Genomic DNA, 17,736 nt, shown 5'->3' with positions numbered 1-17,736 from the left:
TGAACACCGTGGAGGCTCATTTCTCTACATTTCGCGCAAAATCTCAAAAGCTTCATTAAAATAGACAACAAAAACAAAAAACAAAAAAACCTGCACGACTGACTCCTTTGTCAATATTTCGGCTGTCGTTATCCCTGACAGAATAAAATAACTGGTAAATTAAGAACAATCCAAAATATCCAACAAAATACCTTAGATGCTATCCAGCTTTTCAGTTTGTACCCGGGAAACCAGAAAAAAAGAAAATGACATTGACACTATAGTTTAAGAGCAAAACGTTTCAACCTTAATAATTATTATGTAATTGCTGGAGCTGACGGGGTGAAAAAACGAACCTATTGAGCAGTTCTCAGAATACAGTTCAGCATTTCACCACTCAGATGTCATAGCTTTGTGCTGCAGTTATACCAAAACAAACTGGCTCCCTGCACTTAGTCAACGGCCAGTTTAGCATTAAACCTTTACTGGAGTTATAATCAGTCAATCAATCAATCAATCAATCAATCGATCAAATTTTATTTGTATAGCACCTTTCATGCTTAAAATGCAACCCAAGGTGCTTGATAACAATTAAAAGTTAAATAAAAATAAAGATTAAAAACAGGAGGAGATGGCCTTCGACACTCATGTTGCTCGCTAGCTTGTGGGTTTAATCTCGCGGTAACGTATCAGATGACCGAGACAAGCGCCTTGACATGTGTCAAGAGTTGAGCGTTAGATGGACGTAACGGAGAGAATCTGGTAATTTTTCAAAATAAAATTGTTCCACGGCCCGGTACCAAATTACCCACGGTGGTTGGAGACCACTACTGTAGAGGTCATGGCACATGGCCATTTCTGTCCATAGCCAAAAAAAAGTTCCTGAACTCTAATAATATCAATATTCCATTCAGCTCCCATAAAGGTAAAAACTAGTATTGTTTTTTGAGGTATGTACATGATTATAGTCGCATGACCAAAATTCATGTTATCTCATTTTCACATCATCACATGGTAAAATTTGTTTAGTTGACAACAATATTTAGACACTATTCTTTTTGAAACCCAAAACTGACGTTCCACCCTCTTACTATTTACCACATTGTTGATGTTGACATGTTCTAATCCTGAAACTAGCCAACGCAGCGGAGGCCAATGTCGGACATGCACAGATCAACATCTCATCAACCTCATATAACGTTCAGCGGTGCGGCCCATGTGTGCGGAAGATGCAGGAGTCAAGAGGAAGTGAAGGAAGGACGGCGGAGGAGTGGGAGGGACAGGGGGCGGAGACGGGGGAGAAAGAGAAGGGAGAGGCCAGGGGGGGGGAGGGAGGAGGAGGAAGGACAGGTGTGATCCTTCACAGCTCTGGTGTTTGTTTGGCTGAGAGCGCCGGAGGTAGAGCAGAGGATTATGGGATTACGGCCCGTGTCGCTGGTCATGTGTCGCCATGGTCGACGCTGACCCTGCTTACTGCCTCTCAGTAAGAAAGCTTAGTCCAGCTGAGGGTGAGGTCACAACACACACACACACACACACACACACCTGCCAGCCCTATCACCCTGTCATCTCGTGGACAGACTTCCTCTTGACTTCTTTTGTTTCCCCCTGCTCACTCGTTTCCTACTTCCTGCCTTTCACCCTCCATCTTCCCATCGTTCCCTCTTTCAGATGTTTCTGCCGGCTCCGTGTTTTAGCCCCGCAGCACATCCATGTCATCGCCAGTCCTGCAGGATCTCTTGGTTTTCACTCGCTGGAGTAGATGAAAGAGAGCACGGGGTGCTAAAATACCGCAGCGTGAGGAGCCGTCACTTGGACAATGTCTGCACTGCCAGGAGGAAGGTCGGGAAGGAGCCCGGGTTCGGTGAGTTCAGCTGCACTGCTCTGCACAGTTAATGTACAACTAGCCAAATGAGGCCTTTACGAGGAAGAAATGTTAATTAGCAGCAAACATACAATTGTTTGAAAATATAATATAAGAATGAATACTTTCAAGATTTTAAAAAGATTCATCCCAGAATGAAATAACAAGGTACTAAGGTGGACATTTATTCATGGAAGCAAACAGAAATTGACGCTGTGTTTCATTCATCTCACCTCATCAGGAACTAACCTGTCGATCCAACTCAGCTAGCAGTTGTTTATTTTTCTAGGTATGTTTATTTATTTTTTGTCTTAGATAAAATTCTTAGATCTGAGGTGTGAGATGGTCTGGAACACAGTCATTAGTGACAGCGGGCATGAATAGTTTTGGGCCGATTCTCTGAAAAGTCAGTGATCCAAACAGGAAAAACTAATTGCTACCGAAAAGCTGGTTGCAATTAGACAAAGGAGTGTTATCACCTGCACAAACGTGTGCATTTGCATTGACATTGATTCCAAAGCAGAGAAAAGTAAATATGACAGCGCAGCTAAAGCACACGTCGTAGCTAAAGTTATACTTTGTAATAAAACTGAAATAAACTATCAGAATCATATTGTCAGCCTTCCATCGGTATAAATGTTTTATTTTTTTCCCACCTAACAGTAGAGCTTTCTAATAAACGTGACATAATGTTTGCCTGAGAGCGTCCACAGAAAAATGAGGCATTCAATCAAAAGCATCTTATTTTATACACTCCAAGTTTAAATACAGGTGCTAAAAAGGGAGCGCACACACCAACAATATGCACTGCACTTAAAATGTGATGCGTAAACATTAACTAAAAGTCCATCTTCCATTTTTCAAAACCGCGGCCATGAAAATCGACGGTACCTCACTCTGCCGCTCGCCGAGAGCGCTTTTCAAAATCTGCACTGCAGGCAGGAACATCAATAACAGCCGTGGATTTGACGGGTTTTAAAGACTGGGAGCGTTTCCGCTCAGCCGATCAATGAGCTGCGCCTTCCTCTGCCTCACAGGGCTGGAATGTTGACGCTGATTTCACCAACAGACGCTGGCGACGGCGGAAGTGAGTGTCACTCTGTCGCGCTCAACCACAAAGAAGGGAACAGCAGCAACTTCTGATAGAAAAGAAGAAAAAAAACTCTACTAGCTGCGTCCCAAATCTCCCACTTCTGTCAGAACACTCAAGCGCAGAAGTATCGGCTGAGGTTGCTCTCGGCACAGATTTTGTACTGACGTTTTTTTTTTTATTTTTTTTTTTTACTTAACACAAGTTGTAAATATTTGGAAAATATTTACAGTTTTCGAGAATCCAAGTGCACGTCACACTGAAGAACGCTGCACAGTTAATTTAATGGATTAATCCTGTGTACGCCACACACCCAATCAGCATGCTAACTAAGCATCTTACCTGGCACGCTGACGCTGCAATACCAAATCATAGCGGACTAGACAAACATGTCCAGTGACAGAAAGTGTGTAAGGTGGCGTTCCCAGATCTCCCAAGAGGTTTGTGATGGAAGAAGTGAATTGTTAGCACACTTGGACACTGAAAAACACGTAGCTAAGAGGAGAGGAAGGGAAGAGCACCACCATCATGGGAGAAATTGATTCTACTTCATGTATCAATATTTTAAAACAACACACGGCTCCTTAAAAAAAAAAAAAGCTCACTTCACTACTTTTGAAAAAATAGAAGAGATGTTTCCTACTGTTAATCAATCATTTTTTTAGATGCTAATCTATTGTATTAAACAGTCATTTGTGTGACACAATTTCACAGGACAAGAACAACACTTGCAGATCAAAACAGACAAAATACAAAGAAGGCACACAAAAAGTGCCGGGTTTGCGATGATCCACTTGTTAAGTGAATCTCGGCTCAAGGACACTTTCTTCCTCACAACGTTACTGATCAAAACGCAGTAGTCTAAGCTGCTGAGATCTCCGCTGTGGATTATGTCCATGCAGAAGTTCAGTTGGCCAACTGCAGGGACTCTGGATGCTTCTCGTGTGTTGGCAGTGTGTCTGCTTAACCACTGAAGGTTGAAGCGTTCTCTCTTTGTTCTCTGCACAGTAGTGGCAGAGGGTCTCAGACTCCGTCAGTCCAGACAGGAGGGTAAACACAGACCACAAGCCTCGTCTCAGCAGATTAGCCTGCCGTGACGTTTACTATTCTGCACCAGCAGCCACTGGGGGGATTACAAACTGGACAAGGACGGTGTTACAGCAAACAGAGGGGGGGAAAATATTCTAAAATTAAGCGACAGAAAACACAACAAATGATCGTGTTAATTACTTTAAACCATAGAGGCAAAACCTTAAATAAACACAGCAACAAACACAACGTCGGGAGGACAGAGGAGAAATGCGAGTGCAGCAGCAGTGTTAAGCATTACATCACAGTGACTTGCAGTCCCCGGTATCAACGTTACAACAGTTTGGCTGACGCTTCATCCTGAGCATTAAATTAAAAGGTTTAAAGGATAGACGCATTCTATCAACAGCAGCCGCCACGTAAAATAGCAACCTGTGTTCTAACAGTTGTTCTCACAGTTCCCCTGAGGTGAATTCAAAGGGAGCAGCAGTGCAACAGTGGAGGGGGGAAACAACTCAGATTCTGCTAGTAATTACTCAATAATTGGGTTAATGTGATTTTAAAGGTCCCCTGGTCAGACATTATTTTCTAAGTTCCAAAGGAGCAAAATCAAATGAGTAATGAATAATTATCCAAAAAGACTTTGTAGATTTACAGACAACAGAAAATTTAGCTCTTTGTTTACAGCCTCCCCTCTGGTCTCCAAGGGCTGAAGCAACACATGGCTGGTGGTGTTTGCCTGACCTGGGAGATTTGTCAATTGACTATCAGTGCCCTTTGTGACATCACAAAATGCTGATTTCCAGAACTGAGTATTTTATAGAAGAAACCTTTAGAAAAGTGGAGAAAACAAAAGAATCAGGGGGTGCACTTCATTAAATAGGTGAAAACAATTATTATTGTTAGAGAACATTGGTGAAATGAATTTTGCACATACATTTATTGATGAAAAAAACAAATCTTTTTAAGTCTTAGTATTGCCTTCTTTGTGGCAGACCAGATACAATATGAGCTGAACCTTCTGCCCACTGTGACCCCTGACCTCCTCGGTATTAGTGGCTTACACCCTTGGTGTTGCAGCAGCTTATTCTGCGAACGGAGAACGTCAGTTTAACACTAAGACTGCTAAAAAAGCGATGGAAAAAAAAGACCCTGAGTTGGCTAATTACAAGTTACATTCTGTCTTTCTTTTTAGAGTCAAATTTCAGTTTTCCTTCTCAGTTCGGCCTGATGGTGATGAGCTTCACCTCCGACAGGAAGTCACGTGACTGGACCGTAGCCGCGGCCTGAAGAGGTCAGGCCCAGTTCAGGCGCCGCCCCCGCTCTGTGGGACATGTTATCTCGCTGACCACCCACACACAGGTGTTCTGGTTTTAGCCCGATTACAGCGGCTCCCTGGGCTGAGCGGGAGTGGGCAGACGTCAGGTGATGCACAGTCTCCTCCCAGCAGCGGGGTCTAGGGCCAGCTGCACCTATCAATGCTATATGAAACAGAGAAAGTTGTCCTTTGCTGCTAGCTGAAGCCACACAGCTTCACTCCGTTATTCTGACTCCTCCCTGACCAATTTGATCTGTAACTATATTCCATTTGAAATTCCTTAAACAGAAATTCGGACTTTCTGGCACAAACCAATGTAATTTACAGGAAAACAGTTTTAATCTTAAGACTATAGCTTTGAACAATGCCATCGTGTTCTATCCTTGTTTGCACAAAGCAGGTGCGGTTCTCACTAGGACGCGCAGGTAGCCGGTTTGTTTTGGTGAAACTGCACCGCAAAACATCTTGGGGTGAAATGATATCAAGAACTGCCACTTTAAGGCCTTAAAGTGGCAGTCAATCAATATTCAATTAGTCCATCAATATTGTTTCTAGTCTCGTTCCTCCTGCTTCTCGATGGTTCTTCATGAAGTGACGAGGTGGAACTCGTAGTCAAAGGCGGCCAACGGTTCTGCGCATGCTAACCTCAACAGCATAAGCAGCAGCAGCTGCATAAGCAACAGCATGGCTGCCTGATTTTTTTGCAATCAAAATAAGAACAAAACAATCACGAGTCCAGCCGTGGAGAAGCACACACATACCACACAACATTTTATCTCCTCTCATTAAAAAGTGAACCGGCCATATTCCCTCGTCAATATTTCTCTCATGTTGGAGGGAAGCAAGCACTCGCTGCAGGTTTTGCATTTTAATTTGGACTTTTTGAACTTTCTGAAGAGGGAAAAAAATTCAACTTGTAAATTCCAAAGCCCTTTCTTAACATGCAAATAAATTGGAAATCCTCATAAAATGAGTGAATAGGTGCTACAAGACTCTACTGTATGTGTAAATATGTGAAATTGCTAATTTCCCATTAAAAAAAATAAACGAGCAAACAAACACAGAATGAAGCAAATGAATAATGTTGCATAATGAGGGAGATTTTCAGCGCTCATCACCGAACATCGGTCGTGAATTGCCCTTTTGCACAATTTGTAAAGTGTCGGAGTGAAGTGCAGCTGACACCTGCAGGATTTCTCAGCCAGTGCAGTGTAGCAGAGAGCGCCCCCCTCCTTCCCAAAGTGGGGAAATCTCAAAGACCCAAAGACTCTTAACTCCGACAAGTGTCCTTGCAGGTGAAGGCGTCTGAGGAGAGACAGGTGGCGGACCTACTCAGTGAGGTGACAAGCTGTGGAAGGGCAGATGATCCGAGCACATCGAACACCGAGTTATTTAATGTGGTCCAGAGTTTGAAGTTGGAAAGGTTTTTGTGTTTTTTGTGGTGTGTCAGAAAGAAAAAAATGACATCTCTCTCCCCTTTCTGTTGGAATAAAAAACACATTTGAAAAAGTATCAAGACAAAACAAAGCAGTGACGACACAACAAAACTGTTTTTTTTTTTTGCCAAAGTTTTTCTTCTGTTTTCTGTCTTGACTTCAGATGTTGAGAGGTTACATGTTTCACCACAAACTGTCTGTAGTCAGAGAGACACCTGGACATTCTGACAAGTCAGAAAAAAAAAATTCACGCCCCAAAATGCCTTCGTTGGCCCCAGTCTGGGCGCTCTAATGGTGGAGTTTCTCAACAACTTGGCAAAGTCGTGTGATTCACAGTGGAAATAACAATCTCCAAGTCGTGACAAGAACACAAGAACACACACGCGCGCTCACTCACGCTGCTGAAAACAGCTGCAGTAGCCGTCTTCAAAGAGCCTGTCTGCCTTTTTTCTCCCTCTCTTCCCGCCGCAGCTCATGTTGGGCTGCTAAATTATTGATGCTGTAACCTGTAAGCAGTCTTAAAAAAAAAAAAAAAAAATCCCAGGTGGTCGAACAGCTTGTTTTGTTCAAATCTTTACATGCAGAAATTGTACTCGGCAAAAAAAAAAAAAAAAAAAAAAAAAAGTCAAGCGAAGAAACAAACGACGCGCCAGAAAGCAGAAGAGGAAAATGCGCTGCTGCTGTTTCACTTCCTGCTTTTTCCCTCTGTCGGGGAACTTTGAACCGCCCTGACACTAAACTGCAATCTTCATCAACCGCAGGAGCCTCTTGGCCACTGACTGGCAACTCGATTGTGACCGACTGTGACAGTGAGGAGCGAGCGGTGACACGAGGTGACGCGCCACAGAGAGGCTGTCAAACGGCACAAAGGAACTCACTGATTAACTGGTCTGGTGAAGAGTCATAGAATAAGAAGGAGAGAAAGTTGACAAAACACTGAGGACAATAAAATAGTTATTATTTTTGAGAAACTATTATTTTGAGAGAAAAATATGATGAAAGAGCATCGGCTATATAAAAAAAAAAAGTCCATAGTCCATATTCTAAACAAGGATGCATAAATCAGATCAGTTTGAAGGTCAGAAGGGAATTATTCCTCGCTGTGATCCTATTTTTTGGTCGACAAGATATTTTAAATTATGCACATAATCTTCAACGATTAAAGAAAAAAAGACTGATCAAAGGATCTTTGGAGGATGTTGTTGTTGTGTTTTTTTTCTTTGTTTTCCTGAGTCATCACCTTATTTACCTGCTGGCCTCTTGGATTTCAGCCTAAATTAAACGATAAATCCAGAAAAGTGCCGAGCGCTGAGGGAACCATTAGTTTAAAGCTGCCGGCGTACATCCCGCCTCGCGGCAGCACAGGGTCTTTTGCTGAGCTCTGAAACCTGTTTAAAAAGCTGCAACCCCGCTGAGCAACTCAGTGAGCACATCAAATATTAACCAACTGCCGGCTGCTACTTATGAAACGTGAGTCTGAGGAAACCATTCAAGTCGTATGAAAAAAGTTTTTACAGATCAGTGGCATAATCTGCCACTGATCTGTAAAAACTGAGAGGACGGAAGACCGGATGAGTCAAAAGCACTTAACGTAAACTTTAATCCCCCACGAAAAAAAAAGGCCAGAATTGAGAAAAAAGGGCTGGAAAACATGAAGCTGATTTTCTTCACTAAAGTGAACTCGATGCTATTGGTGGGATGGAGGGAGGCTTGCCAGCGGTGCATTCCTGGAAACTGGGAAACCCCCCCTGCTGGCAACCCAGAAGCTGCTGGGGGGAAAACACAAGCTAAGTGCAAGAGGAACCAATTAGTGGGGTTTCTTTCTGAATATCTGACATTTTGTTCATGCAATTAATTTTAGACATTAATCGCCCCAAAATAATCCTTCCCTCTTGTTGCTTTGCTTCACTTCTTGCGACTGAGTTTAGGTGCTGTTTAACGGCCTCAACAGCGTTTTAGATGTCACATTGCCACTACACTGTCAACTCGAAACTGACTTGTTTTTTTGTTTTTGTGTATTTTTTTCGGCACCGGAAAGGAAATAGTGAAAGTCTGTCAAGAGCTTTCTGCTCCAAGACCCTGCTGTTTGTGTGGATGCACAAAGAACAATACAGCTGTTTTTTCAAACTACTCCTTGAACTGGTTTGGTAGGAAGAGGATTATGTGACCTAGATTCGATTCGATTCGATTCGATTCTTTTATTTGATAAAGAGAGACGACCTACAATGATGGACATTTTTTACAAAAAACGTAAATGTACCCAATTCTAGTATAAAGCTAATCTGCATTGGTAGTCCCCCTGTGGGTCCTCTGACTCGCCCGCTCTTTGTGCTTTTCCAGGAACATGATTGGCTGTGAAGGCCTGGACAGGTGAGAGCCTCGCAGGCAGCTCGCTTCGATGGCGTGGACCGAGCCGCGCGGGGGTCCACACCCAAAGCCGGAACCGGGACTCTCCAGTTTGAGGACAACGAGCGCAACACTCTCAGCGGCAGCCGTCCTCGTGGAGCCTCCAGTCCCGCTGCGCCTGCTGCGCCTGCTTCTGCTGCTGTTCGTTGCCTTGGCCGACCTCTGCGCCGCCGGCCCTCCCAGACCGGCCCGCCCTCCTCTGCTGTCCGGACAACCGTTCATCATATTCTGGGGCATCCTAGACTCGTCCTGCTCGGGACGGCTGGACCCCGGCTCTTTCGGCATGGAGCGGGAGGGCCGGGTGGCCGTGTTTTACGAGGACACTCTGGGGAAGTACCCGTACTTTGCCGACAGGGACACGCCGGTCAACGGGGGGCTGCCGCAGCACACCAAGCTGGATGCCCACCTCCAAAAGACCCAGCAGGACCTGGAGGCGGCCCTGCCCGCCGCCAGGTACCTCGGACTGGGCATACTGCGCTGGGCGGAGTGGGTGCCGCAGTGGTCCAGGAACCGAGCCAAACAGGCCATGTACCAGGAGGCGTCACGCAAACTGCTAAAGGGTTTCTTCCCCAGCTGGAGCCAGGAGGAGGTGGAGAAGTGGTCAAAGGTAAAGTTCAGGAAAGGGGACAGTGGCGCGAAAGTGGCGCTGGGAGTGAAGCAAAAAGACAGGATGGATACGTTGGGTTGAGCTGACGACGATGAAGACAGGGGAGTAGGAGTTGGGGGAGGGGGACGTGTTGGCAGAGGAGAATTCCCAGAGTTGCGAGCAGATGGTGGATCCCGCAAGGTGCCAACAAACAAACGCTGGCACAGGCGGTTCTCTCTGCCTTGTGTCACGAGATCGTTTTAAAATTGGAAAAAGGCAAATATATCCAACAGTCATGCCATTGGGTCGCATGTCAAGAACAAGTGAACTTGCATTAGAGGTGGCAGTGAGATGGTGTGTCGGGGTGAGGGGCGGGCTGGGGCGGGGGAGGGGGAGGGAGGGCGTGAGGGGGCGGGGACCTGAAGGCATCGACAGGAGGAGGAGCTGAGGGAAGGCAGCAGAGTTACACTTCAGCTCTTCCGCTGATGACTCACCCACACAGAGACTCTTGACTTACAATTCTGCAAATGCTGGTTCCTTCAGAGCTGCTTGACAAACACGTCACACCTCTGGCAGCTCAAATACCAATAACTCAGATAACGCTTGTTCAGCAAAGTCATTTCGGTCCCTGTGTGTGGTTTCCAAACTGGAAACATTTTCATATCAGTGTTTGTCTTTTCACTGGCTGTTTATTTATTACGTTATTAATCCCCCTCTGACTAATCACCTCCATCGTCCTGAGTGTTTGGCATGTGATTGATGGTCACATCAGAGCTGTGGTGCTGCAGTGGCTGAGCCCAGTGCTGCTGCTGCTGCTGCTGCTGCCGCCGCCGCTGCTGCTCCTGCTGCTGCTGTCACTGCTGCTGTGAAGGAGTGACAGGCAGGGAGAGAGGTGTCGGTCAAACAGAGATCTGCCATAGCCACAAAATGGGAGGTTTTTCAGACTAGGATTTTTTTTTTTTAATGTTTATTGCCGTTTGCTCTGCTCTGCATACTTAAGCCATTTAACTTTGATATCATATATACAGTTGAGTTTTCTTACTAACGACTATAAATGGGGGGTGCCATGTCCAGATCGAGTTAACTTAATAAAAAGCGCTGCACTGGAAGAGCACATCTTTTACCAAAGTAAATCTATTCATTTATATATATATTTGTGTGCAAATATATGCACACATATAAATGTACAGCATATATATGTGTGTGTCTGTGTGCATATATATATATATATATATATATATATATATATATATATATATATATATATATATGTATATATATATATATATATATATATATATATATATATATATATATATATGTATATATATATATATATATGTATATATATATATATATATACATATATATATATATATATATATATATATATATATATATATATATATATATATATATATATATATACGCATACAGTATATGTGGGTGTGGGTGTATATATATACATATATATGTATATATATATGTATGTATGTATTTATGTATATATATGTGTGTGTATATATGTATATGTATATATATATCTATATATACAGTATATACATATACATATATATATATATATATATATATATATATATATATATATATATATATGTATATATATATATATATATACACATACTGTATATATACATGCATACATACATACATACATACATACATATATATATATGTATGTACAGTGTGTATATAATATATATATATATATTATATACTGTACACATACAGTATATATACCTGTGTATATATACGTACATATGTAAACATATATACATAATATATGTACATATGTGTGTATATATTTGCACTTATCTATATATAAATATTTAAAGGGAACCTTTAAGAAGAATTGCCGTTCTTAACCTTTGTTTAAATTTCACAGACTTTAGTTAAGAAGAGCGGCATAGCCTCTGTGTCAAGATTAATTGTTCATTGTGTAGGCTGCACCAAACACCAAACATCTATAATAAAAAAAAAAAAACAGGAGTGGGTTCTGTTTCGCAGCTGTGGCGGTGCTAGTCGGTATTTTCAGCGGCACAGATGCCACTAGAGGAGTGTGATAGAAAACACTGCAGGCGGCGGCGGCAGCAGCAGCACCAGCAGCAGCCTCCTCTACCATCCTCTGGCTCTGAGGCACTCGTCGCAACACAGAGCGCAGCGTCGGCCCGACAAGGAGACGAGAGTGTGCGTGTCGGCGGTGCGGTGCAGACGGGCGGAGGGGAAGAGACGTCGTCAGGAATCCATCAGCCTGCCGACGCTCCACACAGAGGGGGCGCCGTAGCGAGTCATGTACCGGATCAATAATTTAGAAAGACAAGCGTTCTTATATTCAACCCACCAACCTGTCTGCCGCCGCCGCCGCTGCTCCGAGCTCTCTGAGGCAGCAGTACATGGTGAGGACGTCACGTCTGTCATATCACCGGCTGCATGCGTTTTGCATGCAAAGTGCGACGGGGTTTCCAGCCGGCTGGCCAGGTGGCCGCACAGCATCACAGAGCGATTAATTCAGAGGCAATTTTGGTTTGCCGTACCTTAGGGCCCCGACCCGGTAACCCTGCACTGCAGTAGCACCTGTGACATTTCAAGGCTGAAACACTCACGGATGCATCTTGAAAAGCTGCCAGCAGTCAGTAAATAAACCGCAGGCAGAAAACAGGCAAATTCTGCATCTTTTCCCAATGATTACTTGCGATGCTAATTACTGATTTTCCAACACATCTTGCTGATTTCAGCTGTGACATCAGGGCAAAATAAGGAAACTTCTTTGCTATTCATGGCACTGGTGGTGCAACACGTCAGACCACTGGGCCTGCCCCTCATGACACTTGTATTTTAAATTTTTTTTAACTCAACCACCATCTCCCCTCAGGTGGACTTCGAGGCGGCCGCCCAGTCTGTCATGACGGAGACTCTGCGGGAGGTCAAAAGGTCGAGGCCCAAAGCGCTGTGGGGCGTCACCCCGTATCCCCGCTGCTACAACGGCGACCCCGACCAGACGTCGTTGGCCAATTACACTGGCCGGTGTCCCGCCGCTGAGACGGCCCTGAACGACGAGCTGACGTGGCTCTGGAGGAGGAGTTCGGCCGTCTACCCTCAGCTCACGCTGGAGAAGCTGCAGGTGGGACACAATTAGCGCCGTCGTTAAGAGGGTTTGGGAAAGCAAAGCGGGGAGCACGGGGAGGAATAGTGCAAGCCAAGTAGCTGCGGTGGCAGCGTTTCAGAGGCGCCAGATGCAGCAGTACTTCAAGTTGGGGAGAAAATTTTGAGTTGTCGAAAACTCTGAAAACTCACGTCTAACTCTGGACCGTCACCCGAGCTTGAAATGTCAACTTGACTGCAGGAAGGAGGGGAAAGAATAGGAAATGAAAAATGCCATGTTTGGTTTATCGAAGAGGGATGAGAAAAACTTTTTCTGTCAGTGCAGAGACACAGAGGGAGAAGGGCAAACCCAGCACAACTTAAAGTTTGTTCACCGCACAGATTGAAGAAAAACTCAAGAATGTATGACATAGACGGAACTTGTCCTGTGATTTTTTTAAACTGTGTAAATGTAAGATGTAAAAGTATGAGCGAAGACGGGAAAATCATATCACACATCGATACAGTGATATATACCGGAATGTTGCTGATACAAGTTAAAAATCTGTCTCGGTTCTGTTGACAGGGTGGGACTCCTGGCGCCCGTCTCTTCCTGTCCAATCAGATAAGAGAAGCCCTTCGGGTGTCGTCTCTGAGCGGAACGACGTTCGACCTGCCCGTGTTTCCGCTGGTCAAGAGTGTCTACGCCTCCACCAACACCTTCCTGTCACAGGTGAGGACACTCGAGTGGAATAGAGTCATTAAAAAATGTGCTTAGTTACTGATTTACACAAAGCATCAAAATGACAGAGCTCACAGATTTCTGAAAGTTCAAACGTCCATGTTGCTGAGCTCCAGACGTAAGTGTTTCCAGTTCCTGAGCACTAACGTCATTTTAATTGCGGCAAAGAAAAAAACATCTGAATAGGCTGCTTCAACTTGTGACTTGAGAGTTCAACTAATCACCTCCTTTTATTTTGAATATGTCCTACTGTTTCCTCCAAACCTTTTCTATGGGCTCCTTAAAAGATGGATGGGTGAATTTAATCAAGTAGATTTGGGAAAGAGATCCATCTTGATTCTCCAGTTTACAAAATATTGGAAAGGAAACAAGGGTGGGGGCAGAGCCTGTTATGTGCATTGTATCAACTCTTTGATTTCTGCAGGCGGACCTAGTGAGCACCATAGGGGAGAGCGCTGCCATGGGAACAGCCGGAGTCGTCATCTGGGAGAGAAGCGAGACGAAGGTCGAGGTAAACTGCAGCATCTACCATAGTAGTTTTGTAAAATTCAGGCAAATTTCAAGCAAACTTATTGAAGTTTATTTAAAAAAAAAAAGAAAAAGAAAAAAAAAGAAGTGAGGCCAGGTAAAGCGGAATTAGGTCGCAAGACAGCGCCACCTGGCTACAGGTAGAAGGAGTGGCGGTAAACACAAAAAGTAAGGAACAGAGAGAGGACTTCAGGAAATACGGCCAAGTGGTCAAGTTGTCATCACTGCTGAGGGTCAACGACCACTGGCCTCGAGGAACTGCTCTTGGACCAAGACCATTAATAGATCCTTCATAGACTATTAATAGACCATTAGACCGTTAATCTGATGCAGTTTATCAATCAGTTTATACAGCAAACCAGTTGCAATAAAAAATATAAATAAAACCTTTTGCATGTTAGCTTTGTTTTGGAAAACACTTTCCCAATTAAGGAGGATTTTCACTTTCAATTCTGAAGCATTCATAAATTCTAAATTCTATTGTGATAATCTTCAAAAGGCACTTGAAAAGCCTTTGAGGAAACTGTTATTTTTCACCAACGGCTTTGACTGATTGATTGGCATGCTGCCATTTCCCCCGCCTCCCATTTCCCGTCTACCTGGTCCTCAGAGAGAGTGTCAGGACCTGGCCGAGTTCATCCAGAAGGTGCTGGGTCCGTACTCGCTCAACGTGACCACGGCCGCCCGACTCTGCTCCACCTGGCTGTGTCAGGGAAAGGGCCGCTGCGTCCGGCAGAACCCAGACAGCCCGGCCTTCCTCCACCTGCCGCCCGCTCCCGAGGCGACCACCAAGGCCACGGACAAGGTGAGGCCATCCCTCCATCCCTCCATCCATCCCTCCATCCATCCCTCCGTCCCCCCATCCATCGAATTCAAAAAGATGGAAACCATTTGGCCACGGCGGCCGTGGAAATTCAGGTGATTATCTGTCTGTCTCGCGGTTATAATTGGACGAGTGCGCGAGCGAGATGACGGTGGCGAGCTATTTATAGACGCCTCGGTCATAAAACCGGACCCGACCTGCGGCGTCGCCAAAGCTGCTTTGCCACATTGTGCAAAGATATGGAAAGACGACGCAAGTCACGTGACCCTTAAAGCCCAACGAAGACGTGGAAAATCTGTCCTACAGTGGGCTGGTAATTGGGTTCATGGAGTTTAACCTGAAGCAGCCTGACACGACTCTATCCTCTTTCACAGAAATCCATGTCAGAGGCTGATTTAACTTTAACTGGTTTAACTTTAACTAGACTCAAATTTTAGAGCGGGACATGTAAAGGTCCCAGATTATTTACAACAGCCCCTTTGGTCAATATTTCCTGACTCTGGCCTGTCATTGAGCCCCTCGGAAATGAGAAAAGTTCATTCTTTAGTTCTTTTGATCGCCCCAGTGTTGGGAACGTGCACTAACAACGCAGGACTCCAGAGGTTCCTGGATAATTAAGTCTGCAACACTGCCCCTCTAGACTCCGGGCTGAAAAGTAGAGATCTGAAAAGTTCAGATTTGAAGTTGTTAACAAGGCTCTTCAGCCCTGTATTTGCTCATGTGTAAACAGACTTAAAAGCAATGTATGAAAAAGCCCGAGCTTTGAGTCTGGAAACAGTGCGAGCTGTTTTTGAGTCTCGGCACAGACTTTTGCGAATGTGAGATTTCAACAAAAAAAAAAGGTGAAAGAAAAACAACAAACAGTTGTGTCGTGTAGCTGCCAGAGGATTTACTGTGTTTAGACTGTAAATCAGCAGTGAGGAAACTGGAGCTGAGGCACATCAGCTGGACTGTGATCACACACAGCCGAACATTGTGCTTCTCTGCAAACAGTTGCTGCATTTCTCACCAACCTGACACATCAGACGGAACTTTTTTTTAAAGAACCCACATCCATCTGGTAAAGATCCCATAAACAGCATTTGTTAAAAAACAACTACAACAACAACAACAAAACACTGAAGAGCAGACCAGTCAGATTAGCATCAGCACAAGACTAGATGTACTTTGCCACAACCCGTTTAGCTCTAATGGGCCGCACGGTCTGAACAGACTCTTGCCAAAGTCAGTCTGGAGTAAATTGGACACATTTTCTTTTTTAAAGGCTGTTCTCAAATCTTGTTGCGATAAACCAGCTGCTATTTCAGCACCGACACTAACCTCACTAGCAGCAGCAAGCAGCAAGCAGCAGCTTACTGCGTTTTGCCATAACTGAAGTTAATTCATCATAAAACACTTTAGAACGGAGATTTCTAAGATGGATGTATAAGTGAAAGAGCCTTTTAACACCAAATGGATTTCTGCCGTTTTCTTGTTTCAACTCTGCGTTTTCACCTCTCGACTCCTCAGCCCGACGCTCCGACCACCACGGATCAGCCTGACGCGAGTACCAAACCAGCCGAACCCAAACCGACGGAGCCCAAACCGACGGAGCCCAAACCTCCAGAGCCGGACCCGGCAGAGATCTGGAAGAAGGACTTCCAGTGTCAGTGGTACAAGACGGCGGACGGTGACTCCCCGTACCAGCAGCCGCCCAAAGATGGCGCCTCTGTCGGCGTGAAACAAAGCAGCGGAGACGGCGCAACCAGGAGCACCACGACCGCCACCGCCAGCGTGGCCTCCGCGACAAAAGGTGCCTTGGTGACTGATCCCAGAGCGAGTGCTTGGCCCGGCTCGGCGAGTCTGAAGCCTTCGCTGGAGGTACCGACGGACGTGGGCGCGGCCTCCCGCTGTGGCCCCTCCCTGACCGCCCTACTGCTGCTGACCGCTGCTCTTCTACTGGAACCTTAAAGGACAAAGCACAGCAGCCTTCCACTGGGACGGTTCGTTCTGGAAGTGACATCAAACCATTCTGAAGTGCCCTTTATAGTAAGACACTGACTGCTGTTGATACCAAAGATACCAGAAAAAAAAAAAAAATGAAACAAAACAGAAACTACTCCAGTAGACATCATGTCCAGTTCTGTCCCCAACTGTGCCAACTTGATTTTTTTTTTTTCTATAAAAAGGAACGATGTGGCTTAAAATATTTAAGGAATGTGGAAGCAGTGAGTTGGTGAGTGGTTTTTGAGTTTTGTGGGGTTTTACATATTTTGTTTAAGGTAACCCACATTTACTTGGCAGTGCTTTGTTACGAAAGAAAATGTGTATTTCCCTGTAAATAAATATAGATTCAAAAAGGTTAAATGGGAATTTCACAAGACAAAAAAATAAATAAAAAAAAACATGACAAATTAATTTGCAGTGTATTTTCTATTGTTTTATAAGAGAAACATATCCTTTTTGCCATCGATACTGATAAAAAAAAAAAATCTGGTTCATAGAGACATAAAATTTAGCTCAGATGGAGTCACACATCAAGATACATGTTGAACGGTGATTTAAAAAAAAAAAAAAGCTCAGAAGGGCACTGCCGTGTTAAATCTCTGAGCGCCCTCTGTCGGAGATTTGGCAAACTACACTTCCCAAATCGACCTTTTAATGACGGTCCACAGAATCGCACACGTGGTTTAAATGGCTGGATTCCACTATTGTGCCTCAGTTTTAGAATAACATCTGTCTTCATGCATGTACCAGCAACTTTGATTCCACACTGTAGCACGTTGTTACCCGTTAAAGCCCGGAAAAATCTAAATCTTAATGGCGCTTCCATGGAATCACCAGAAAAAAATTC

General features: G+C 44.5%; 1 protein-coding gene across 1 annotated transcript; it reads left to right on the top strand.

Annotated features, from left to right (window-relative positions):
• The first annotated feature begins 1,352 nt into the window (after positions 1-1,352).
• LOC142888123 (hyaluronidase-1) lies at positions 1,353-17,725 on the top strand. The gene is made up of 8 exons (XM_076026165.1): positions 1,353-1,487; positions 1,651-1,843; positions 9,057-9,729; positions 12,602-12,850; positions 13,397-13,543; positions 13,977-14,063; positions 14,691-14,885; positions 16,413-17,725. Exons 3-8 carry the CDS (start codon positions 9,115-9,117, stop codon positions 16,851-16,853), a joined length of 1,734 nt encoding a protein of 577 aa, XP_075882280.1. The 5' UTR covers positions 1,353-1,487; positions 1,651-1,843; positions 9,057-9,114; the 3' UTR covers positions 16,854-17,725.
• Positions 17,726-17,736: the final 11 nt, after the last annotated feature.

The sequence above is a fragment of the Nelusetta ayraudi genome, unplaced genomic scaffold (genome assembly GCF_046127955.1).
Source record: "Nelusetta ayraudi isolate G7.1 ecotype Tasmania unplaced genomic scaffold, CSIRO-AGI_Nayr_v1 ptg000019l, whole genome shotgun sequence".
Classification (NCBI taxonomy): Eukaryota; Metazoa; Chordata; class Actinopteri; order Tetraodontiformes; family Monacanthidae; genus Nelusetta; species Nelusetta ayraudi.
The sequence above is the reverse complement of the archived record's forward strand: the minus strand, read 5'-3'. Positions and strand labels throughout refer to the sequence as shown.